This window comes from Taudactylus pleione, unplaced genomic scaffold (genome assembly GCF_031769625.1).
Source record: "Taudactylus pleione unplaced genomic scaffold, aTauple2 ptg000546l, whole genome shotgun sequence".
Lineage (NCBI taxonomy): Eukaryota > Metazoa > Chordata > Amphibia > Anura > Myobatrachidae > Taudactylus > Taudactylus pleione.
This window is the reverse complement of record NW_028284948.1, coordinates 1,281,835-1,308,957: the sequence shown is the minus strand read 5'-3', so window position 1 is coordinate 1,308,957 and position 27,123 is coordinate 1,281,835. Positions and strand designations below refer to the sequence as shown.

Below are 27,123 nucleotides of genomic sequence, written 5' to 3'. Positions count from 1 at the left end.
GGACTCTCCATCTGTTTCCATCCTGAACATGTACACCGTGAACTTTTGAGGGCTCCAGGTGCTGTACATGGAACTTTTGTGCCAATAGGAGTATCGCTCTACCGGTGATCACACAGTCATGCCCACCGCACAGCCCACAATCAAGGGTCACGACCCCTGCTGTGCCGACCTGGCTGCCTCTTCCTGGAGGCACCACAGACACAGAGACACATTCAATATATACCAGAAACGCCAGGCTGCGACCATGACTGCACAGGGATTAGTATTAAGTATGTAAGTTGCAGATGAGGCACAATGGAACTTGGTGTAAAAAACATCATGCCCACTGCATCATAGCACCTTGTATACAGTTTCAGACTCATTCACGCACAGATGTACAAGTGTCGCATATCAGATTAATCAGTGCAGTCTTGTTAAGTGGTTTTGCCCCATCACATTGCGACTAAGGCACTTATTTGAGCAAAAAAGATGCTAAACGCAAGCCAAATTGCGCGGGACCTGGGGGGCTGAGACGGCTGTTTGGTGCAACTGCAGCAATAGTGCAAGAGGACAAATCTGTATCTATCTCATATCTATCTCTCTCTCATATCTACCTATCTCTCTCTCTCTCTTTTATATCTATCTCTCTCTCACATCTATCTATCCATCTATCTATCTATCTCTCACATCTATCATTGCTCAGTGGAGTATACCTGGGTTAGGGCAAGCAGTTAAGGAGACTAACAAACTCTGCAAGGTATCAGAAATAAAATATCAGGACAAACCAGGTCAGCAATAATTAGAATCAGTGTAAAAAGAAAAAAAAAACAAGAGAGGGGTCAGGAGGGGTCTTGGTCATAATCGCAAGGAAAAGCAACAGTGAAAAAAAAAAACACATTAATGCTAAAAGTACAGGTACTGTAGATGCCTAAAACTGTGGTACTGTACTATATGCTATTGCAGGTATAGGCAATGGATGATCTATTTACTTATTTATATTTATCTATTCTTACAACAATATTCAGTATCATATGTTGACGTGCAGTGAGGTAAATAGCTGAGGAGGCACTGGCTAGTATCAGAGCCAGATTTACACACATATATGAACCTGAGGGTACATGTGGGCATTATACAAAGGTGCAGCAGTATATACAGTAGTGCTGGAAATTTGGTGAGTTTTGATCAGGGATGTGCGGAAAAGGTATACATGGGAGGCAGTGCCTCACCTGCCATACACTTTTTACTCCAGAGTTTTGACTAAAAAGTGATTAGAATAATACAAAGAAGATACTTATAATATTTTCTTCAAATTCTTATAGTCAAAACTCTGGAGTATACCAAAGTATGACAGAAAAGGCTCTGCCTCACCTGACCACACATCATTGGTAAGTACTAGTAATAAGTTATAACAAGGGGTAAATGTAGAGAAAATAGGTGTCCTGTGATTCGTGGAACACTGCAGAGAATTTTTTTATATGATTTTACCAACCAGTGGCGGAACTAGCAAGTGGTGGGCCTAGGTGCAACAATATGCAGTGTCCCATCGAGGAGGTTGAGGTTTCTCTGCGCGGGATTGAGAGACAGCTGCACCTTATTCCTATCACAGACGGAGGGGAGGCGCTGCCCACATCATCCGGAGGCTCCGTGATTCTGACAGGAGGAATCGATTGATTGGCAGCCAGCAAGGACTGTGTAGGGTCTTCTGATTTTCAGAGAGGAGGAGCCGGCTGCACCGTTGATAGTTCCGCACCTGTTACCACCACTATGCAAGTGGTACTATACACTTCTTTTGGTAAGACACTGTTTTCCCATTTAGGGTACATATGATAATGACAGTTATGTATAGTGAAGCCAATGTAAGTGAAAACAGAAAATCAATAAATATCACAGGTGGAAATGTAATAAATTACAAGGTTCCTAGGCCCCTATTTACTTCAAATGTGGATTGTAGTGTGATAATTTCACTGAAATTCGAATTGCCTTCTCAAGCAGGGACACAGCTTGTGAGAAAGATCTGTCCCTGCGAATCTTGTTTTTTTGGCAAAAAATACAGCGACTGTACTGGGGTCACAGACCAGGAGTCCCGGCGACCAGCTGACCGAGGAGAGAGCTCACTAATCACTCCGACCACGGTGTGGGGGGTGGGGGTAGAGCTAGCCTGCATCAGCGCATGCGCAGTGGTACTGTCGCTGTATTTTTTGAGAAAGATACAGTGAAACGGATTCGCGAGAAAGCTGACTCCTGGTCTGTGATCCCAGTTAGGTGTGCTGTAAACTGACATGCCGGCTTACAGCACAGCTGACCAGCGTCACAGTGCAGGAGTCCCGATAACCAGCTACCCGAAGGAGAGAGCTCACCGATCAACAGACCCCCTGCTGCAGGTAAGTGTCTGTGGTTTTTTTTTAACTATTTTCTTTTAACAGTAATCAGCGTGTGGTCTATCTAGACCACAAAGCTGATCGCAGCGGGCCAGCTCCGGCTCTGCTCTGTCAGAATACAGCAGAAGCCGGGGAACCGGGGGGAACTCTGCTTAATGCCATCTCCAGACGGCGATGATATGGCAGGGCTCCCACCCAGTATTTTTTTACAATTCCCTCTTAGTAAATTTCAAGCAGATCGCATTTCCCATTACAAGTAAGGGTAATGCAATCTCCTTGCTAATGAAATGCGAATTACAGGGCTAGTTTTTCACGAAAACTACTGCAATTGCCCTTTAATACATTTCAGTGAAACTAAAATAATGTGAAAAGGGTGTGAAAACACCCTTTTTCACATTATTTGAGTAAAAAAAAATGATTGATAAATAGGACCCGTAGTCTTCATTCTAGCACCCTGCACCTGTCCCAACCTGTGCAGTTCCTCTTTCCTGCCTGGGCTGTCGCTCTCTGCTCTGGTGCTTCTAGCAAACTCAGCTGATGCAACAAACTGCTCAGTTACATACCACAGTGTGCTAGATGCACCAGAGGAGAGAGCGACACCCTAGACAGGAAAGAGGAACTGCAGGGGGTGTGACAGGTGCAGGGTGCTAGAATGAACAATAGGTTCCGTTGACCTTGCACAAAGTGTAGTTGCCCATATTGGGTAAATACTAAAAGAAATCTTGCTTGTTTTTATTTGCCCATCTACGGCGTGTGAGCAATGTTTTCTTGTTAGATAACCTGCAATGTATTAGCATAGTATTAACAATGTATTAGCACAGTGTGATCAAAAAAAGTACCACATAAGAACAAATCTGAAAAAGTTTAAAACAGAGTACAAGTAGGCAGTGCTATGAAAAAGTTTAAAACATAGTACAAGTTGGCAGTGCTATGACGCCATTTTAAAATTAAAAGGTGTCAAGGTAAAACGCTGTACAGTCTAAGGGCCTGATTCAGAGCCGGACGCCATTTGCGGTCGTTCGTTCAGAAAAAAGGGGTGGCTATTCAAATGAACCGTTCGCTCTTAGCGGTCTGTTCACGCCTCTATGTCTGAACGAGCGAACAAAACTTGCGGTTGTTTTTGGATAACTACGCCCCCTGGCCGCTTGCATCCTACGTCATGTCCGCTATGTATTAGATTAATCGAGTACATTGACCAGCGTTTGAACTGCTCGCTATTGTAGTGGTTGGTTTTTCCTACCACAAATTTGCGAGCAGTTCTGACTATAAAATAACCCAGTGACGTGGTCAGTGACGCTGCTGTATTAATTATGCACACCCATAAAACGCCCGTTTTGACCTTTAAGCACGCCTGCGTTCGGATCTCCACTCCCCGTTTTCAAGCACCTTCCCCTGTTACCACCCACATACGCCTCCCCCTGTCACTCATATTAGCAAGCATTCGCTATTTAGCGAACAAACGATTTTCGGCCGCACTGACTGGTTCGCGCATGCGTATTACGATCCGTACGCATGTGCAGTTGGGCAAACATCGCTCGGAACGAACGAGCGGCCGCCTACGAGCGGCTCTGAATCAGGCCCTAAGCTCCTGAGCAATGCATTGCTCCCTGGGACAACAAGAAAAATATAGAGGGGTGAAGATAGGCTTTCTGTCACCCCAGACAGAGACTCACCTCTTCGCTCTACCCTGTATATAGTTGTTACCCTTGGCTTGCTTGAATACAGACATCTCGATATTGTAATGCTCCGCTACTGTTTTTTGCTTTTTTCTGTCCCCATCTGTTTCTTCTTTTCCTTTCCTATCTCATGCCGCCACTGCTGTCACTACCTCTTTTCACCAATTATTTATAGAGCTTGTAGTAAGACCCAGCATACACAAATTATGTGGCTAGGGATGGCCATCGACCATCGATGCTTACAAACCATCGATTCTTCCATCGATGGCACAGAGCCCCCAATGTTTTTCTTTTTTCTTCCCTACCTGTTCCCGTGACAAGGAGCATTGCTCAGGCCCCAGCACTAACATCAAAGCCCCTCCCCCAAATCTGATTGGCCCGCTGCCTAATACAGAAGTGCTAACTAATAGAGTAGGGCTAACCGTTGGTAGACGAAACCACCGATGGCCATCCCTAGATGTGGCTATAGCAACCGTTGCTGATGGAACTCCATGCCCTGCCCCTATTGTGACGTAGGGGAAAGTCATTAAGAAGACTGCAAAGCCAGTGGCTTGCCACTTCTAATGCTTGCAAGGCCACTTCTGTTGCAAACTTCATGGCCACAGTGAAGTAGATGGAAGTCACTGGGAGGTGTGAAGCCTGTCGTCTGCTGCTTCTGCTCCTTGCCAGTGTCTGCCACAATGACACATTCCTCACTGTCAATGTGGTCGGATGCCAGCCCAAATCATTCAATAGGGCACGTTCCGTGGGGACATGCCCCCCTGCCCAGCCCGCCCCTGGGTGCAGCGCTAACTGCCTTGCCTATACTCTGAGAGGGTAGAAGGCAAGCACTTTCAGTTTTCAGGGCACATTCCTCACACTGGGGTTTTCAGTGCATATCCCTCACACTGCAGAACCATGAAGATGAGAGAAAACACTGTCAGTCTAGGGGGGAGATTTATCAAAGATTGGAGAGAGATAAAGTGGATAGTGACAAAGTACCAACCAATCAGCTTCTGACTGTCATTATTCAAACACAGCCTGTAAAACGACAGTTACAGTACTTGGTTAGTACTTTATTTCTCTCCAAGGTTTGATAAATCTTCCCCCTAGGTTAGAGAAATGCTTTAGTCAGGATCTGAACAGTTGGGAAATCTTTAAATCTTGTCATGTATAAGAGGTTTCACTTCTTTGTCTCTCTGCGTCCGTTAATTCAGAATTTAAACCTTGGGGAGCACCACCAACGACAATAACCTTAGGGAACACCCCCATTTACTATTTGTACATTGTTGGCAATTTGTTATGTGAAATATAATATCTTAAAAAGTCTAGTGCAAGCGCAAACCCCAACCGCTTAACCCAGATGTATAACAAAGTATGCAGGGGCACTGAAGAGTTAATGATTATATCATTTATCATGAGGCAAATGAAAAACGCAGGAAGGAGCTCGCTCAAGAACAGTTGGCATCCCTGGGCATCAGTGACCTTTTTATATGCTTCTAGAATCCCATATGATGTTACTGGAAAATTTACATTTTAATGAACAACTTTATCCCCCATTATTCACGTAAATGCTGAACTCATACTTTTCCAGGGAACACAAGCACGGCTGTAACTATACATTCATGCTGATAAAGACATCAGTCAGTTTTTTGAGATGTAAATTTGTCGCTTAAATTTGTAATCCAACTGTAGTTCCACTGAATGGAGCTTTGAACCAAGAATAAACAGACCATTTCCTATGTAAAACCATAACCTTAGGTCCATTCAGAGTTTTCACATCAAGGGCCTGATTCAGACCCGGACGCTATTTGAGGACGGTCGTTCCAAAAAAGGGGCCGGCTATTTAAATTGAGCACTCGCTCTTTGCGGTTTGTTGACGCCTCTATGTCTGAGCGAGCGAACGAAAAATTTGCTCGCTATTTTGTAAAGATGCCCCTTTGCCGTTCGCAACACACGTCATCTCCGGTATTTATTAGATTAATCGGGAACATCGAAAGGCATCAGAATTGCTCGCAGTGGTTGTGGTAGGATTTTCCTACCGCAATCACTGCGAGAAGTTCAGGCTAAAAGATAACCAAGTGACGTGGTCGATGACGCTCCTTTACTAATTATGCACTCCCATTAAATGCCCTTTTTACTGTTAGGCACGCCTGCGTTCGGATCTCCACTCCCCCGTTTTCAAGCACCTTCCCCTGTTGCCACCCACAAACGGTACATTCTGTCAATCAAATTAGCAGCCCCTCGCTGTTTTGCAAGCGCACGATTTCCGACCGCAATGACCGGTTTGTGCATGCGCATTACGACCCATACGCAGTTGTGCGAACATCGCTCAGAGCGAACGAGCAGCTCTGAATCAGGCCCTAAGAGCATGCATTAGAGTTCAACAAAAAATTGTGACTTTTGTGTACATGCAAAAAAGCTTTTGTACACTTCTGTCTCAGCTGTTGTATATTGAGTTGCATGGATCTGCAACTATAAATCTAGCGAACAGAGATTGGCATTTGAACAAATTAGGTGACTCATGAGTCAATTTTTGTGTGGGTCCCCTCCCTCCAGAAAAATGGCACCAGCGCTATGGCACTGCTATCTTCTGCGGGAGTATCTTCACAAATATGGCGCATTATTTATTAATAAATTGTTGGAAAAATTGTAACTGCCTAAGCCAATGATTCCCAAACTTTTTTGAGTCACAGCACAAAAATAATTAAATTAAGTAAATTGTCATCCTTAGGTTCAGTTATGTGATGGTGCACAGGGTTCCACTTCTGTTTGTCCACAGATTTTATGACTGGTAGCCACCAGCTTTGATTTTGCCTATCACATTGACCATAACTAATTTGATTTGGTCCTGAACCACCAACTCGTGGCACCTCTGCATGTGTACACATAGCATATGGTGCAAAAGGTATACACGTGAGTCAAAATTGGACACATCTCTAATGGACATGATTGACTTGTATCTCCATTGCATTGATGTAATGACACTTGAACAGCCCTGACCTACCTCTCCAAGCACAGTCGGACGCAAGTATAAGATATGTTCAACACAAAATAAGATAACGCAAGTTATCTATCAAGTTAAGTTGCAATGTGAATCATTTTATGCAAGGTGTATTTAACATAGTGAAGATGGACTTCAGTAAACACTACATAAGGCTCTTTATCCATTTTCTTAAATATAAGGAGTTTGGGTTTTTATTTTAGAAAGATCTTTCTTATAATCTCTAGGATCCAATATGTTGAACACAGCCATAAAAAAATGCATCATGCTCCATTTTAGAGACACCTTTGGAATCAATTGCTGTATTCATGCTTTTAATCGCACAGTTCTGACAATGCATGATTTCTAAAGCTTTTATTTTCAATATGTTTGAACAAAGAAAATAAAATTTGCCATAATCCTGCTACTGTAAATAACAAGCATGGCTGAGTCACTAAGTGTTACTTATATAGATGTATCCATACACACCTATCTACCTATAAATAACAGGGCTATTTGGCACCCCACAGATAATGCGACTAGGCCACGCAATGCATCCCAACACATAGTTTTGTACCAAATTGCATCTTATTCACATGTAGGTAGGCGGGCGGATGTGAGACATGCCCAGTTTTTCTGGGCCTTCGGGAGCACCACACGGTTTTATGTATGTGTGTTTCAGCAGCCAATGAGAGTCACACAGACTCTCATTGGCTGCTGCTGCGCCCACTGCAAGAGCAAGGCTGGAGCTCACTCATGAGCTCCGCCTTCCGGCTCCTGCAGTGGGTGATGGGAGAGACGTCATGACGTCTCTACCATAATGTAGAGCGCGCCAGCCCGGGAGAACTGAGGTGCGCACGGCGGCGGGAGCAGAATCCAGAGCCGGAGTGAGGATTCAGGTAAGTGTTTTTTTTTTCCTTTTTTTATTTAACTTGCGTTTCTTTGTCTGCCTATTGGGGGCACTGCATCGGGGGGGACCTCTACTGGGGGTACTACTGGGGGGGGGGGGACTACTACTGTAGCACTGCATCGGGGGACCACTACTGGGGGCACAGCATAAGGGGGGGGACTAGTACTGGGGGTAATATATAAAGGGCACTGCATAGGGGGACCTCTACTGGGGGCACTGCATAGGGCGGGACCACTACTGGGGGCATTATATAAAGGGCACTGCATAGGGGGGGCAACCACTAGGGGCACTGCATAGGGGTACTTCTACTGGGGGCACTATATAAGGGGCTTACTCATGGGGGCACAAGGGGCACTGCACTGGGGGACCATTACTGGGGGAACTGAATAGGGAGGACCACTACAGGGGACACTGTAAAAGGGACACTGGATAGGGGGGGGATCACTATTGGGTTCCTGCATAAGGCAGACCACTACTGGGGGCACTGTATAAGGGGCACTACTGAGAGCCTGCATAAGAGGGACCACTTCTGGGGGCACTGTATAAGGGGGAATAATGGGGGCTGCATAAGGGGAACCACTACTCTGGGGTACTGTATAAGGGGCACTACTGTGGGACTGCATAAGGGGGACCACTACTGGGGGCAATGCATAGGGGGTACTGTATAAGGTTCACTGCATTAAGGTGCATATGGAATGGAAAGGAATGTCCAGAGTGACGAGAAAGGGGTGTGTGCCATGTTGACAAGCCCCATTTTTAAGTGATCATGCCCCTTTTGACTACGCCCATATTCCGGCGTGCGTACATGGGGGGGCTCCATTTTTCAATTTCCCCTGGGCTCAAAATACCCTGGTACCTCCACACTGCTCCCTGACTACTTCTCCCAGACATCTCTGCCAACCCCTACTATTTTTCTTCTCCACTAAAGCTTTGTTATCCAAATTCTTTTTTCCTCTCTAATTTTTTTCTTTAGATCCCTGCTTTCTATTCCTTTTTGTCATATCACAAATGTGTCTATCTCTTCCACCGAGCTTTCCTTTTTCTTCCATATCACTGGCAGTGCCCATCCGTGGCTCTCCCTCCCACTCCTCCACAGTAACATGCCCCTGCTGACTGCTGTGCGGTCAGTAGGAAAAAAAATGATTAGAGGATATAGAGTGTGTCATCTAATTGAATGGTATAACTTGCAGTATGGGCATTTCTAGGGTCCGAAATGACATGGGGCTCAAGACCCGGCCAAACTTAACATGTTAATTATCATATTCAAAGTCTGTCATTAGTACGCCAACCCATACTATGCCATGTTACCATATGACATCACTGATACAAGAGGGACCAAATAGAAATATAATGACTAACAACACAGTAATGAACAATAAAACAATGTGAGAGGGCTTGGGGCACAGTGGGGGAGGGAGTATTGTGCCCCCCTCCAACTGTGCCTGCACATGTGATTACTGACACTGTGCTCCCTAATTTAAACACCAGATACTGGGCTGCAATCAGGGGTGGATTAAGAGAGAAGGGGGCCCGTGTTCAGTCTTCGTGTGCCCCCCTTCCTTGCAGGCGCAGTTGTCATGTTCCCTGTGATTTCTCTACTGTGCATGTGTAGATCTTTGGGAAAATGGCAGAAATGATTTTTGCTGCGCCGATACCAGCGAGGTAAGATAATGTATGGGTGCAGGGTGTGTAGTGTGGGCCCCCCCCGTGTGCACCGCGCACCCTGCACCCATTATAGATACTCACAAGTCTGCAATACCATTATACCTATATCTAATATGTCGTCAGTGCGCCCCCATATGTCACACCGTGTCTCTACGTATGTATGTCTCAAATGGCTATTTCCCCCAGGTTTGATCTCTCTGTTTTTATATAGCACATAGATTAAAAGAAAGTAAATGAAAATAATTTTAAAGGCTCAGTGCTAAATATAATTGTGTGTACAATACAATCTTATAATTGGATTCATTTATTAAGTTTTGGTGATTGATAAAAGCTTAAGAAGAAAAATATTTGATTTCTACACATGAAAATCTCCCCTGGAAGGTGAGCAGCAAACTTATTTCTGAAGTAAGATCCAATTTGTATACACAGTGTACACCACTGTACAGTATATACTGTAGATTTTTTCCCAGTATACTAGCACCAGGAGGATTTACAGGGGTGTTAACTGCTTTGAATGTTGGCATACAGCATTTACATCACCGCATATGTAAATTGTGTCTTGTTCATATACTTATAATGGCATGTATTTTACACCTTGTAGGTGCACTAATGGATGCACAAACCTGTACAACAAAAAAAGTTTTAAAAATCTGAAAATACAAAAAAATAACATAGTATACAGTCCACTCACTCATGTGATATAGGTAAAGCTAAAATAAGCAGTATTTTAGATGAAAAATGCAAACGTGTCAATTGGGGATGGTCCTAAAGCTGTATTAGATTTGACTTTGATGTGATGTTTTTACTTTTCACACCCTATGTATTTTCTAGTGCATCCGCTAGTAGCAAACAGATTTCAAGGTGACAATTACAATGACTGTTAACTGTTAAGTAGTTGTGTACCTTGAAATGTGCTGATAAATGAGCCTTAAGGCCTAAATCAGAGGTGGACACTAATGCAGGCATGACTGCATCTTTTTCTGCAGCGAGACTGTATCATTATGCTAATGCCACAGCTGATGGGATTCGTACAGAGATGTCCATCGACTGTGACGCTAATCCGCCGCTCTGTGTAATAAGATGCACCACCCGCCGCACAGCGGTCACACCATCAAACATTTCACCAGCCCTATGGAGGTGCAGAATGTCCATCTGAACATGGTTGCTAAAAACAATGCAACTGCGGACATGCCTTCATCTGGCTGGCCAGGAATGCCCATTCTCTCTTTCTGCATCCAAATTCATTCTGCGGCTTTCGGCGGTAACTATCGGGACGCATGCGCAGATTGAAAAAATCATCCACTTGTGTCCGACATTGACACTGCGCCCAGCTCTGAATCTGGCACTTAATGTGTGAATTGTTGCCTGACACATACAAAAAGAAATTCAAATCTGTTCAAAGAGTGAAATCTTTAAAACAAAAAAAATAAATAAAAAAAAAATAAAAATAAAAAATATATATATATATATATATATATATATATATATATACACACACACATACAGTCAGGTCCATAAGTATTGGGACATTGACAGAATTTTCATATTTTGTCCTCTATTCACCACCACAATGGCTTTGGAATGAAACAAACAAGATGTGATTTAACTATAGACTTTCAGATTTAATTTGAGGGTAATTACATCCAAATCAGGTAAACGGTGTAGGAATTACAACGGTTTCTATATGTGCCTCCCACTTTTTAAGGGGCCAAAAGTAATGGGACAAACTAAACAATCCTAAATCTAACTTTCACTTTTTAATGCTTTGTTGCAAATCCTTTGCAGGCAATTACAACCTGAAGTCTGGAACGCATAGACATCACCAGACGCTGGGTTTCATCCCTGGTGATGCTCTGCCAGGCCTCTACTGCAAATGTCTTCAGTTCCTGCTTGTTCTTGGGGCATTTTCCCTTCAGTTTTGTCTTCATCAAGTGAAATGCATGCTCAATCGGATTCAGGTCAGGGGATTGACTTGGCCATTGCATAACATTCCACTTTTTAGCTTCTTTGGTTGCTTTTGCAGTATGCTTCGGGTCATTGTCCATCTGCACTGTGAAGCGCCGTCCAATGAGTTCTGAAGCATTTGACTGAATATGAGCATATAATATTGCCCGAAACACTTCAGTATTCATTCTGCTGCTTTTGTCAGCAGTCACATCATCAATAAATACAAGGGAACCAGTTCCATTGGCAGCCATACATGCCCACGCCATGACACTACCACCATCATGCTTCACTGATGAGGTGGTATGTTTTGGATCATGAGCAGTTCCTTTCCTTCTCTTCTCTTCCCATCACTCTGGTACAAGTTGATCTTTGTCTCATCTGTCAATAGCATGTTGTTACAGAACTGTAATGGCTTTTTTAGATGTTGTTTGGCAAACTCTAATCTGGTCTTCCTGTTTTTGTGGCTCACCAATGATTTGCATCTTGTGGTGAACCCTATATATTCACTCTTGTGAAGTCTTCTGTTGATTGTTGACTTTGACACATATACATCTTCCTCCTGGAGAGTGTTCTTGATTTGGCCAACTGTTGTGATGGGGTTTTTCTTCACCAGGGAAATAATTCTTTTGTCATCCACCACAGTTGTTTTCCATGGTCTTCCGGGTCTTTTGGTGTTGCTGAGCTCTCCGGTGCATTCTTTCTTTTTAAGAATGTTCCAAACAGTTGATTTGGCCACACCTAATGTTTTTGCTATCTCTCTGATGGGTTTGTTTTGATTTTTCAGCCTAATGATGGCTTGCTTCACTGATAGTGACAGCTCTTTGGATCTCATATTGAGAGTTGACAGCAACTGATTCCAAATGCAAATGTCACACCTAGAATCAACTCCAGACCTTTTACCGGCTTAATTGATAATGAAATAAAGACGGAATAGCCCACACCTGTCCCTGAAATAGCTTTTGAGTTGATAGTCCCATTACTTTTGGCCCCTTAAAAAGCGGGAGGCACATATTGAAACTGTTGTAATTCCTACACCGTTCACCCGATTTGGATGTAATTACCCTCAAATTAAATCTGAAAGTCTGCAGTTAAACAACATCCTGTTCGTTTCATTTCAAAACCATTGTGGTGGTGGATAGAGGCCAAAATCTGAAAATTCTGTCAATGTCCCAATATTTATGGACCTGACTGTATGTGTGTATATATATATATATATATATATATATATATATATATATATATATATTATTCTTATATCCCTGAGAAATTTGGAACAAATGTATCTTTATATAAAGTACTATATTATGATTTTGTAATAAATAAAGCATTTTTTTCCTTGATTTTTTTCAGCATAATAAACTCAGATGTACAAAAGAAAGAAATGAATTTACTGGCGTTAATAACATCAGACAATAAAATCTCTGTCCGACTTCCATAATGAGAAGCCTTAACCCATTGCAGAAGGGGCAGGCCAATGCAATTTGCACAGTGATGAGACTAAAGCTGGGTACACACCTGACAAATATATCTGCAGATGATGGTTGTTCATACACACTGAACAACCATCATCTGTCATCTGGCCATGGGTCCTGCTTGCCGGGGGGGTATGTTGCTCCCCCCTTCCTGCAGCCTCTGCTGCAAGTGTATGGGCAGTCGGAAGACATATCTGCCATCGGATGTGCAGCATAGGTAATGAAGACACAAGGGGCCCACAGTAAACAGGTCAGCAGACAACACCACAAACTTCATGTGGTCACTATTTGATCTATTTTTCCATCAACTAAAATCCTAACTGATATTTTTGTAAAAAGATTACTGGTGGTTGGCAAACAGCTCGTACAAGGGATGAAAACAGGTTTGTCCGATGGTATTAAAAAAAACAAAACGGCTGATTAAATTGCTACGTGTGGCAAACTTGCGAGGTGCTGGTCTGCAGAAAATTTCATAAACTACTTGGTTAAATTGAAATGTGTAAACACGTAAACGCTTGACACACAGTACAAGAAATGCATGTTACAGAGGTGAGTTAACTATCACAGTGTACTATTCTAAAAAGGCATGAGACAATGAATAGTTTACATGGGGCCCATACATCAGCAATCAGAAAAAAATGATTCTGCTTTTTTTTCCCGATTTCCCGATTCTCCAATCCGCCAATTTGCACCCATACATTACATATAATTTTCAGGTATTTGCAAATCAATTTCACCAAATAACAGATCTGCCAATTGTGAAAGGTTCATAATTTTACCAGTAACAGTCAGCAAATCGGCTGATCGTTATCATAAACTAACAATCTATAGACTCGAATATTCGGTGAAATCCAACATGTTGAACAACCTGATTTACTGACTCCAATCACTTTTTGGTCGGAATAGGCAATCGGTTAACCCCATACATTGCAGATATATTTACACAGACATCTGTAACATGAGGAATTGCCCCAATTGATATCTAATGTGTGGACCCCATTAGAGTATGTGCAATTACAGTAGATGTTCAAACCTTTGACAGCTACAATATATTGGAAGGATCCCAGGACACGTGTCGTCCGTCATGCAATGAGTTTAAGGTGAAAATGTCCACGTCTGCTAGAGAGAAACCCAACACCTAAGGAGATGCAGGCTGGTTAGTGTGTAAGGAGGACAGACACATGAGTTATAGCACAAGGTGTAATACTAGATATAAGTATGCAGGTACATTTTAGTAACTCACGAATATTTGTTTTAGTAGAGAAGATTACATTACTGGGACTCACTACAGTATATTTATTAAAAAATCTGAGGCCTACAGCTGCTCAAATAATAATGACTATATCAAAAAGTGTCACACTCTGGATGTGAGGAGCCAGCAAAATGAACATGAAAGTAAAGAAGAGATACTTTCATATGAAAAACTAGATATCCATGATATATTGTCTTTCATATCCTATTAGGTTCTACAATTGTGGTACAGAGCTCCCTCTTTACACCAACCCCCAGTACAAAGCCCCTCTCTTATCGCAAAGTATTATCTAGCTTTAAAAATATAATGTATTAGTTTAAATTGCATGTATTCCTCTTTCTGACACCACCCCTGCTACACCACCAGTTTTGACCATTGGTTCAAGCTGACATTAAAAAGAGAACTCTGTATGAATTTGTAAATGAGGCGATAGTTAAGATGCTTCTCTTAGGTGTATATTGCTACACTATCTTCATAATGGGGAAAATAATATACAAATGAATAGAACTGAAATTCTAAGCTGGGGAGTCAATTCAATGCAAGGTGCTGCCACAATGTTCAGCTACGCACATTGCTGTTTAATACGGTAAAGGCACAGGGAAAGCCTGCTTTTCTTTTTTGTAGCACTTAATACGGTTGCCAAATATCATTAACTTTCCTGCTCGCATCTATGGGGAACAAGGGAATATAATCGGTGGTACTGATTAGGAAGACCTTCGCACGACCATTTTGGTGGCAGTTCATGGCCATCGCTCAAGAAGTGAATTCCCCGTTAAGTCTGTGTTTCACCATAAAGTTGCCTATATGGGTAGGGATGTCAATCCTACACTAAAATTACTATTTGAAAATTCTAGTGCCAACAAGGTCCTAAATGATACCAGTGCCACATATCAGAGCCCTAAATAGACATTTTGGTGCCCTGTGCGAGAAAGAGCAACGGTGCCCCCTCCGCACACTCCTATGATTCTCTCTCCCAGATGCAGCACTCACCCGGCCAATAAATTAAAATTATTCTTACCGTGCCAAGGATAAGGTACAGTACTAATGTAGTAGGTGACCAAATAAACAATAATGTCTTCTGGTTTGCCATCAGCTTATTCAATGAAGGATGATCCTGTGTCTTCATTTAAATAAGATTATGGCAAACAAGAATATATTGTTTATTGGTCACTTGTTAAATTATTACCTTATACATGGAACAGTAAGGATCATTTTAATATTATTATCGTGTCATATCTCTGGTGAATATAGCAATGTAAGCTGACATTTTGCCATATATAATTTTCTCTCTCATTGTTGTTTTAAGCCTCAGAGTCATTAGAGATGACAGAATCTGTGTATTTTTCCTATTACGATTAGTGAGCTGTGACTGGAACTGTTCACTTATGATAATGACCACACTGGAGACACATATAGCAGTATGTAAAGTCTTCTTAGTTTAGTCATTTATATACCGTAATGTAATGTGATTGATAGATGGCATGCCTGTACACGCTAATGCTATTATATAAATAGGTTTGTTTGTTTTTGTTTAAAACATTTACAATTTTGCTTCAATGTCCACATATAATTTCAGTGATTCTCTAATTTAATATTTAACCAGGGGTTAATAGGAGTCTTGAGAGGTATAGTTTCACCCTCTACAGCTCACACTCCTCTCGTAAACGTATACCTTCAAATTTAATGTACTTGCTATGCATATTGCCATTCAGGCTAATGAACTGTTCTGAAGGATATTTCAAGACATACGGTACTACTATTATGTAGGTAACTGCCAAGTAAACGTAAAAAAAATCTCACACACTGAGCGTCAAAACGTCACCAAATTCACTGCTACGACTCCTGTTATTCACAATTATTGTAGGATAGATGCAGTCAGCGGTCTGATTGTCTCTCACCTGGCAGTTCTCATTGATTCTGTTCTCTTTTGTGGACTTTGGGATGGTGATAATGCCATTCTGTGGAGAGCAGATAATATGAGATATGGTAAGAAATAACCTTTGTTATCTCTATTTCTACGAAGTCCATAGGGTTCCACAGGATACCTTGGGGTATAGGTGTGACGTCAGTCATCGGGCACCATAGAGTTAAGCTTTCAGCCTCCCAGGATGCACCAGGGTCCCCCTCCCATACCCCGCCCCCGAGCCAAGGCACCTCAGTTAGTTACCAAGCCATAGGCCGGAGGAGGAGAAGGAAGAGAGAGAAAAAAGATCTGGACACACACAAGAATCACATTCTCACCAGAGGGAGACGGAAAAACCGGTGACCAGAGCAAAGCCCATTTGCAGCACAGGTGCGACAGGGCGGGAGTCCTGTGGAACCCTATGGACTTCGTAGAAATAGAGATAACAAAGGTAAGTTCTTACCATATCTCATATTTTCTACTTCAGGGTTCATAGGGTATCCACAGGATACCTTGGGGATGTCCCAAAGCAGTATCCTTTAAGGGTGGGGACGCTCCTGTGCTGAAAGGAGAATCCGCCGCCCGAAGGAAGCATCCTGAGAGGCGAAGGTGTCAAACCTGTAATACCTCATGAAGGTATGGACAGAGGACCACGTAGAAGCCTTGCAGATCTGGACTGCAGAGGCACCACGTCGAGCTGCCCACGAAGGACCCACAGACCTAGTAGAATGAGCCTTCACAGAAGGAGGAACCGGCAGGCCTTTATGAAGATAAGCTTCAGAAATTGCCATACAGATCCAGGCTGCCAAAGTTTGCTTTGAAGCAGGCCAACCCTTTTTACGGAAGCCATAGAGGACAAACAAGGCGTCCGACTTCCTAAACGAAGAAGTGCGGTCAACATAAGTCCTTAAGGCCCGCACAACATCCAAAGAGGCCTCACCCACGGAAAGGCCAGGTGAGTTAAAGGCCGGAACAACGATTTCCTCGTTAACATGAAACTGGGAAACAACTTTGGGAAGAAACTCAGGACGAGTGCGTAGCATTGCCCTATTCCCATGAAAAATCAAGAAAGGGGGTCTACAAGAGAGAGCCCCTAAACCAGAAACATGTCTGGCCGAAGCTATGGCCAGAAGGAAAACAGTCTTAGCTGTTAGCTATTTAAGATCCGCTGAGCCCAGTGGTTCAAACGGCGGTCCCTGGAGAGCCCTCAGGACCACAGCCAAATCCCAAGGCGCCACAGGTGGAACAAAGGGCGGCTGAATGCGGAGAACACCTTGCATAAAGGTGCGCACATCAGGGATTGTAGCAATCCTACGGTGAAACCAGACAGACAGGGCCGAAACCTGTACCTTCAAAGAAGCAAGGCGAAGCCCATGATCTAGGCCCGCTTGTAGGAAGGAGAGTATCCTAGACAGACGAAACTCCCGCGGTGCATAACCTCTCGGTCGACACCACTGGAAGAACGTATGCCACACGCGATGGTATATCCTCGCGGAAGACGGTTTCCGAGCTCGTAACATCGTACGCACCACAGAGCTGGAAAACCCCCTGGACCTCAGCATGGCTATCTCAACAGCCACGCCGTCAAAGACAGCCGAGTCAGGTCCGGGTGAAGACAAGGGCCCTGTGACAGAAGGTCCGGTCGTAGCGGCAACCGCAGAGGACTGTCTACGGACAGACCCTGAAGGTCTGAGAACCAGTGCCGTCTGGGCCACGCGGGAGCTATCAACAGGAGCGTCCCTCCTTCCTGTTTGAATTTCCGGATTACCCGTGGAAGAAGGGAAATAGGAGGAAACAGGTATGCGAACCGGAACGTCCACCGGACGGACAGAGCATCCACCAGAGACGCCCCTTCATCTCTTGTGCGAGACCCGTACACCGGCAACTTGTTGTTGTGCCGGGACGCCATGAGGTCGATCTCTGGAAGACCCCATCTGTCCACCAGCAGTTGAAAGACGTCCGGGTGCAGGGACCATTCCCCCGGATGAACGTCCTGGCGACTTAGAAAGTCCGCCTCCCAATTTAGCACTCCCGGGATGAAGACCGCTGATATGGCCGGAAGATTGCGCTCCGCCCATACCAGGATCCGAGAGACCTCTACGAGAGCCGCCCGACTTCGGGTTCCTCCTTGCCTGTTTATGTAGGCCACGGTGGTAGCGTTGTCCGACTGGACCTGCACCGGACGACCCTGGAGAACCCGATGTGCCTGCTGGAGAGCATTGAAGACCGCACGGAGTTCCAAGATATTTATTGGAAGCTCCGCTTCTGTCGGTGTCCACCTGCCCTGGAACAAGTGTGGACCCGAAACTGCTCCCCAGCCCCGAAGACTGGCGTCCGTTGTCACAGGACCCAATTTGGAACCCAGAACGGACGTCCCTTGCTGAGATGGGTCGTCTGTAACCACCAGGTAAGGGACAGGCGAACCTCCGGGGTGAGCACAATCGTCTGGGACTTCAGAGACTGAGGCAGACCATTCGACTTGGACAGGATCAGGTGCTGCAGAGGTCTGGAGTGAAACTGGGCATATTCCACCATGTCGAACACCGACACCATGGAGCCCAGTAACCTCATCGCCGAGTGTAGAGACACCTGGCGGCTGTGCAGACAACTGAGCACCCTCGACTGTAAAGCAGAGATCTTTTCCTCCGTCACGAAGATTCTTTGCTGTTCCGAGTCCAATAAGGCTCCGAGGTGCAGAATCTGCCGAGACGGGATTAGAGTGGACTTCTGCCAGTTTATTAACCAGCCGTGCCGTTGCAGTAGCGCAATGGTCAGGTCCAAGTGGTGAAGAAGGAGCTCTGGAGATCCTGCCACTAATAAAAGGTCGTCCAAGTACCGGCAACATGCGGACTCCCTGCAGCCGCAGAGAAGCCGCCATGACCGCCATCACCTTGGTGAACACACGCGGTGCTGTCGCCAGGCCAAAAGGTAACGCCCGAAACTGGAAGTGGTCGCTGCGGATTGCAAACCTTAAGAACTGTTGATGGCGCGAAAGAATAGGGACATGCAGGTAAGCGTCCTGTATGTCCAATGACACCATGTAGTCCCCAGATTCCAGCGCCAGAATGATGGACCGTAGGGTCTCCATCCGAAACTTCGGCACCCGCAAAGACTTGTTGAGAGCTTTAAGGTTTAGAATGGGACGATACGACCCATTGGGTTTCTGCACCAAAAAAAGATTTGAATAGAAACCCTGGCCCCTCTGGGAGAATGAAACAGGCACTATAACTCCAGCCTGGAGCATAGTGTGCAAGACCTTCCGCAGCTCCGTGGCCTTGTTCCGGTCTGATGGTAGACCCGTGGTGAAGAATCGAGCCAGGGGTCTGTGCCGGAAAGAGAGGGCGTACCCGTGGGAGACCACCTCGAGAACCCAAGTGTCTGTCGTGGTAACCGACCAACACCGGGCGAACTGCAGCAGGCGGCCTCCCACTTTGGGATCCCCCAAAGGGAGGCCCGGACCGTCAGGCCGCAGGCTTGTCATCTGGCTTAGGGGCCGGACGTCTGGTACTCCATGCCTGCTTCCGGGGCTTGGCCGATTTCTTAGGACCAGCCTGTCGAGGAAAAGACTGTGGTTTGGGCCTGCCCTGGGCCCTATAAGACCAAAAGGACGATGGTCCAGAACCAGAAGGAGCAGCGGCCGACGGGAGACATGCCGATTTGGCTGCCGCCAGCGTGGCCACAATCTTGTCCAGATCCGGACCGAAGAGAACTTCTCCGTTAAATGGCAACGCCTCCAAACCCTTTTTGGAATCAGCGTCCGCCTTCCAGGATCGCAACCACAAGGTGCGACGAGCAGCCACCGCTGCTGAAGAAATTCGAGACACCAGGGTACTAATGTCTAAGGCCGCCTCGTTGATATAAGTGGCCGAATCACAGAGATTACCAATCAACTCCGCCTGATCGGCCGGACAGTCGGAATCAAAGACGCCTCTAATGAATCCGCCCAGCGCTCCATCGCTCTGGCTACCCAGCAAATGGCCATAGACGGCCGTGCTGCCCCCCCCCGCAAGGGAATAAGCGGACTTCAGGCAGATCTCCACCTTGCGGTCCGTAGCATCCTTAAGGGAGGACATGGATGGCATCGGCAATGTGGCACTACGGACAAGACGGGTCACGTGAGAATCCACCTGTGGAGGGGATTCCCACTTAGCAAAATAATTATCCGTGAACGGATAAGCCACCGCCAGGCGCCTCTGCGGCTGGTATCGTTTGCCAGGCTGTTTCCACGCCTCCTCTAAATGGTCCACTAACTGACCCGAAAGAGGAAAGACTGTGGCGTCACCCTTCACATCTTTAAAAAAGGCATACTTGGATTTAGCCGCTGGGGGAACTTCGTCCTCAATCACCAAGGCTGTGCGGAATATATACCTTGGACCTAGCGTCAGCGTCCTTAGTATGGAGAGGTTCCTGATCGTAAGGATCCAGAATCTCCCCATCATCAGACTTCACCTCGTCATCCTCAAAAGGAGCCGACAGAGACGCCACCGGCCGTTTATGTGGCCGCATCACAGACTCCCCTTGCAACACATCCGACAAGTGCTGCACAGAACTCGTCAGGGAGTTAACCCACGACGGCTCCTGAGAAACCGGGAGGGGGGAAATAGGGAGACTGTGGGGTACCACCAATTGTCTGGGGAAACCCTGCACCACTGACTGCTGGGACAAACCCATCTGCGTAAACGCGGGCTGCGGAGCTAACTGGCCCACTAAGGTCGTAAGCGCCTGAGCGAAACAAGCCCAGGGTGGCTCCTGTACTGGTGCTGTAACCGTAATATTCCGCGCCATTGACAAACACTGCCGGCAGAGGCCCTCCGCACTATCCTCCCCCTCCGCTAACGGTACTTTACACGTAGTACACTGTAGCCGCAGAGGAAAATCACTTTCAGACATGATGGTACCAAGTATGTGACCCCTCTCACCAATTATATATTAAATAGGCGAGAGACCACCCTGCAGCACCGCACCGCAAGGGCTTAGCAGAAAGGACAGGGACAGGAATAAAGCTGACAGTCAGAATAGAAGTTACAGGCAGCAGCGCTAGCACAGTCACATACAATGCAAAGAAAATCAATTCCTGCACTAACAGCTCTGATCACTCAACTACGCAGACACAGGGTCTGGTAGGACACATCGCTGCATACACAGACCTGACCACAGCGGAGGAGAGGTATGCGGGGGGACCCAGACCACGATGCTTCCGTCCAGTGCTTCCAGCAGCGTTCACCATGCGTTCAGGAAGATGGCCGCCGAGGAGCATAGAGGAGGCTGGCCTGGGGGAGGAGTGCTGCCACAGGACCAGTAGGCAGTGTGCAGAGAGGGCTGTGTGCAGCGGGGGAGGCGCCGGCTGTGAGGCAGGGAAGGCGCACTCCCCTGGCATGCATTTAACCCCCGGGACGCCGCAGCACTACCGCTCTGCTGCGGTCCGCTGTCCCAGGGGGGTAGTGGAAGCGCAGGTTACATACCTGGCTCCACGCTGCAGCCAGTCCCCAGGGAGCCCCCTGCCTGGGGACTCTGGACCATGTAACAGCGGGGACCCACCGCGGGACCCCGCTGCTTACCTTGCTGTCCCCCTTGAATCCGGCCATGGTCCGGAACATCTGGGGTCACCGCTAGCTGTGACCCCAGATGCTCACCAGCATCCCCGGACCGGTACCGGCGTTCTGGTACCGGCGGGGGTGTAGGGAAGACAGCATGGACGTCAGGACTGACTGTCCATGCTGTACATCCAGATGTGCAGCCACAGCTGCATGCAGAAAAGCTTCAGGGGCTCTTCTAGCCCCCACTCCAACAGGTGCACCCGACTCCGGCCGGGCACCAAACTAAACTGAGGTGCCTTGGCTAGGGGGCGGGGTATGGGAGGGGGACCCTGGTGCATCCTGGGAGGCTGAAAGCTTAACTCTATGGTGCCCGATGACTGACGTCACACCTATACCCCAAGGTATCCTGTGGATACCCTATGGACCCTGAAGTAGAAATAAATTATCACAGTGCCATTTGAGGGTGATGTTCATCATACTATTATAGCATTTATTCCACACAGTATTATATTCAGACAATCAAATGATCATAGAGCTCAAAGGGCCCATTTATCATATGCTGCATTTTAAATGCAGATGGGATAGGATAATAACGGATACATTCAGAATGTGAAAATTTAAATATTCATGCAAATTTAGTACTGTTCTTTTGCCGGGACACAAACTCTGATTGGAGCTTGTTCCAGTGAATAGCTGGAATCAGAATGTTAGCTTAGGCTATCGCTCTGCTCTCGGGGTTAGCATACATCAGTTGTTGCAGACAGAGAGTGACCCAGAGGGTCCCTCTTAGAAAGAATTTTCATTAGAGTACCCCATTCCAGAGATTGGAACATCCAATAATTTAGCAGTCCACTGACTCTGGGCCTGATTCAGCTTTGGGAATATAGCAAGTAACTGATTATCTTGGTAAAACCATGCTGCACTGCAGGTGGGGCAGATGTAAAATGTACAGAGATTTAGATTTTTTAGGGGTGCGTTCAAACTGAAACCTAAATTGCAGTGTAAAATTAAAGTTGTGCAGTATTTGTGGGCTACATGCAAAAGCAGCCAGTATTTAGCCTGCATGCAAAAACATGTATGTATTTGCACCCCTTGCATTGCAACATGGTTTGTCCAGGTTCACAGTTACTTGCTATATCTTACTCTATTCCCAAAGCTGAATCAGGTCCTTTGTCCTTCAAAAACACTATCCTGCTGAAGGGAAAATGATGTAAAAGTCTCCTGTTTCTCAGCTAAAAGGTGAGAGCAGGCCTGACAGTGAGTTAGCCTGCCTGCATGCGAATGCCTGCAAAAGTTGTGCGCAGGTCTAAAAGTAACAGATTAATTCATTTTCCATAGTGTATAAGAAAACACATGCCGATGTGTTGCTGGGTGAATACAGTGCCGCTAGTGCATTACATGCTTGCTGAAGCGGATAGGAGAATATTTGGAAGTCATGTAATGTAGATGATTAGCTTGTCAGCTTGCTTGTAGATGCATCACTAAATCAGACATATCAGCATGCCAAGCCACTTCTTTCTCACCTGGATGCTCCAACGTATACATATTTGTGCTGGTGTCTTCCCATAATCCTTTGCAATTCTCAAGATGACTGGATGTGTCAGAGCTTGTCCCTTGGCCAGAGGACAGTATCCTCCAAATATAATATTATTTCTCCTACAATAATCTACCAACTTCTGTGGCCTCTGAAATGGATGGTATTCTACCTGCAGAAAAAGAACACAGGGATATTACGTCAAGTGATGTTTGGAAGCAAAGATTAATACTATTTGAGTTTTTAACAAAAGCATAATCAGTTCAACATTAACAGAACCAGGGTTGGACCGGCCCACAGGGGTACAGGGGAAATCCCTGATGGGCCCCATTGTCTGATGACCCACCCCCTCCCCCAGGTGTCATGTTCTAGACTGTGCACTGAATTATACATTGTTACTCTATTAGTGGGTCAGATACCTGGAGGAGCAGAACCACTGATAAACATCTGGTTTGGTTTGCTTCTATAGAAACTACATCAAAATTTGCCTAATGGTTAGCCAGCAACTGTGGTGGCTGGTCACACTCCCTCTGGTGGATGACCACCACGACTCTACCTGTGCGGAGTTTGTATATTCTCCCTGTGCTTGCGTGGGTTTCCTTCGGGCACTCCGGTTTCCTCCCACACTCCAAAAATATACTGGTAGGTTAATTGGCTCCCTACACAAATTAACCCTAGTGTGTATGTGTGTGAGCATGTGATAGGGAATATAGAGTGTAAGCTTCACTGGGGCAGCGACTGATGTGAATGGCCAAATATTCTCTGTAAAGCGCTGCGGAATATGTGTGTGCTATATAAATAACTGGTAATAAATAATAAATACATTACCACACCTTTAAGCATGTGCCCCTATCACTACATTCCTCCGGTGGGCCCTTTATGCCCCAGTCCGACACTGAACAGAACTGTAATACAACAGTGGATAGTTGTGTTTGGAATAGGGGTGTGCACCGGCCACTTTTCGTGTTTTGTGTTTTGGTTTTGGATCTGGATCTTTCTTCGTGTTTTGGATCTGGATTGGTTTTGCCAAAACCACCCTTCCGTGTTTTGGGTTCTGGGTTTTGTGTTTTGGATCTGTATTTTTTTTTTTTAAAAAGCATAAAAACAGCTAAAATCACAGAATTTGTGGGTTTTTCTGCTCCTATGCTATTATTAACCTCAATAACCTTCATTTCCACTCATTTCCAGTCTATTCTGAACACCTCACACCTCACAATATTGTTTTTATGGCCAAAAGGTTGCACCGAGGTAGCTGGATGACTATGGTAAGCGACACGAGTGGGCGGCACAAACACGTGGCCCATCTAGGAGTGACACTGCAGTGGCAGACAGGATGGCAGTTTGAAAAACTAGGCCCCAAACAGTACATACTGCAAAGAAAAAAAAGAGGTGCAAGATGGAATTGTCCTTGGGCCCTCCCACCCACCCTTATGTTGTATAAATAGGACATGCACACTTAACAAACCAATCATTTCAGCGCCAGGGTATGCCACATGACTGTGGCTGAAATGATTGGTTCTTTTGGGCCCCCACAAAACAAGCTGGCAATTAATGTGTCCCTGCACAAACTGGTTCTACGGAGGCAATATGTCGTCCTCATCCTCCTCATCCACCGATTCCTTGGATAAAACAGGAAAAAGGGATTTAGGTGACCCTGGACTGCTTACGGTCTGAGCCAAAGTTTCTGAACTTGACAGTAACTTTTTATGAACGCGCTGCAGGTGCCGTATAAGGGAGGATGTTCCTAGGTGGTTAACGTCCCTACCCCTACTTATTTCACCTTTACATATGGTACATATGGCAAGACAGTTGTTGTCCGGATTTGGATAGAAATATTGCCAGACCACGGACAACAACTGTCTCCCCCGGAGCCTGATTTAAACAAACCACATCACCATCAGAATCCTCCTCGCCAACTTCCTCCTCAGTGCCAGCTACACCAGTATCCTCATCCTGTTGTACTTCAACAGTGACATCTTCAATTTGCATATCAGCAAGTGGACTGTGGGTGCTCCTTTCAGCACTTGCAGGGGGCGTGCAAATGGTGGAAAGAGCCACCTCTTCCTGTCCAGTGCTGGGAAGGTCAGGCATCGCAACCGCCACCACACTTGGACTCTCCTTGGGGATTTGTGATATCTTCTTAGAACGCACAGTTCTTCGCTGTGCTTTTGCCAGCTTAACTCGTTTGATTTTTTTAGCGGGAGGAGGGCTTCCATCGTCATGTGAAGCTGAACCACTAGTCATGAACATAGGGAAAGACCTTAGCCGTTCTTTGCCACTCCGTGTCGTAAATGGCTTATTGGCAAGTTTACGTTTCTCTTCAGATGATTTAAATATTTTTTTCAAGGTCATTTTCCTGAACTTTGTCATTTGGGATTGTATGTGCCCTCTACTATGACATTGGGCACCGGCCTTGGCAGACGACGTTGATGGCATGTTATCGTCTATGTCATGACTAGTGGCAGCAGCTTCAGCACTAGGAGGAAGTGGTTCTTGATCTTTCCCTATTTTATTTTTATCGGAGAAAGTTTGGTCCTCCATTTATGTTATATTGATATATACGTGCGGCTAAGGCGCACACAAACACAGAAAATATTTTTTTATTTTTGTTGGAGACTAGTGCACTTTGTGGGTTACACCACCCTTTAAGAAATGAGCCAGCCGGCCCTTTACTTATGGGACACAGGCGCACGCTTGGCACTACTTTGTTGATGCACGTGCGGCTACTGCGCACACAATTCACAAACACAGAAAATATTTTTTTATTTGGTTTGGAATCTACTTTGGGGGTTACAGCACCCTTTAACGGTCAAGCCAGCCGGCCCTTTACTTATGACACAGGCGCACGCTTGGCACTACTTTGTTGATGCACGTGCGGCTACTGCGCACACAATTCACAATCACAGAAAAAATATATTTTTTTTAACACTTGGGGGGAGCACCCCTGACGAACAGAGCACCCCCTGGACAACACTACAGCACCCCTTTAGAACTGGGACACTGCACAGGACTTTGGAGTGGACACAGCCCCTATGGACAACTGACTGCACAACACAGTCCAGCCAGCCCCTATGGACTTTGAAGTAGTGGACACAGCCCCTATTAACAACAGCAGCACAGCACAACACAGCCAGCCCCTATGGACTTTGAAGTAGTGGACACAGCCCCTATGGACAACAGCAGCACAGCACAGCACATTACTACTCTGCACTACACTACACTACACTACACAGCCCAGCCAGCCCTAACTCCCACCCTCCCTCTTCACTGTCCACAGCCGAGTGAGAAAATGGCGCCGACGCGGGTACCTTATATAGGATCCAAAACCCGCGAGACTCGGAAGGCGGGATGATGACGTTTTGCCTCGATTTCAGAATCCGAGACAGGCGGGAAAAGTCAAGCCTGACTCGGATCGGACTCGGATCGGGGGGGCTCGGGGGGGTTCGGATTTCAGAAATCCGAACCCGCTCACCCCTAGTTTGGAAAATGGACAAAGATAACACAGGATACTGTACGGTACACAACATTTTTTATTTGCAAATAAACCAGTGTTCCCAGCTTCAGTAAAACCAGTGTATGCTGTGTGGTATGTCTGCACATACTGGCCTTTGCGGAGATTTTTTGTAGCAGTTTGTACCTTTATATTCTCATATCTGTTTTATCTTTTAAAAAAGCTGTGAAGCATATGTATTAAATGCACAAATGTAATTGTGACTTCCTGAGAGCCTAGAGTCTCATACAAACATATTAGCAATTCATTGCACAACACTAGTAGAAAGGAGGTTAAGGGACAACCAGGTCACTTCTCTCTATTCACAAGCTCTCCTGACGTGCTTTGTCCTTTGTGGAAGCCACTTCATTGCAGCATTGAAATGTCCCATCTATCCACCCTGGAGCCACAAAAACAA

At 45.7% G+C, this 27,123-nt stretch overlaps 1 protein-coding gene across 6 annotated transcripts in view; it reads right to left on the bottom strand.

Moving 5' to 3' along the window:
• LOC148500820 (putative oxidoreductase ZK1290.5) overlaps positions 1-27,123 on the bottom strand; it is a 179,050-nt gene that overhangs the window by 46,932 nt on the left and 104,995 nt on the right. For 5 of the 6 annotated variants that reach the window (XM_088451306.1, XM_088451307.1, XM_088451309.1 and 2 more), the window contains 2 exons: positions 23,205-23,387; positions 16,140-16,199 (listed from right to left, as the gene is read on the bottom strand). In XM_088451306.1, the coding sequence (XP_088307432.1) occupies positions 16,140-16,199; positions 23,205-23,387 (243 nt within the window). Of the gene's footprint in view, positions 1-14,022; positions 14,128-16,139; positions 16,200-23,204; positions 23,388-27,123 lie in introns of all 6 variants that reach the window. The other variant, XM_088451308.1, reaches the window with a different exon arrangement.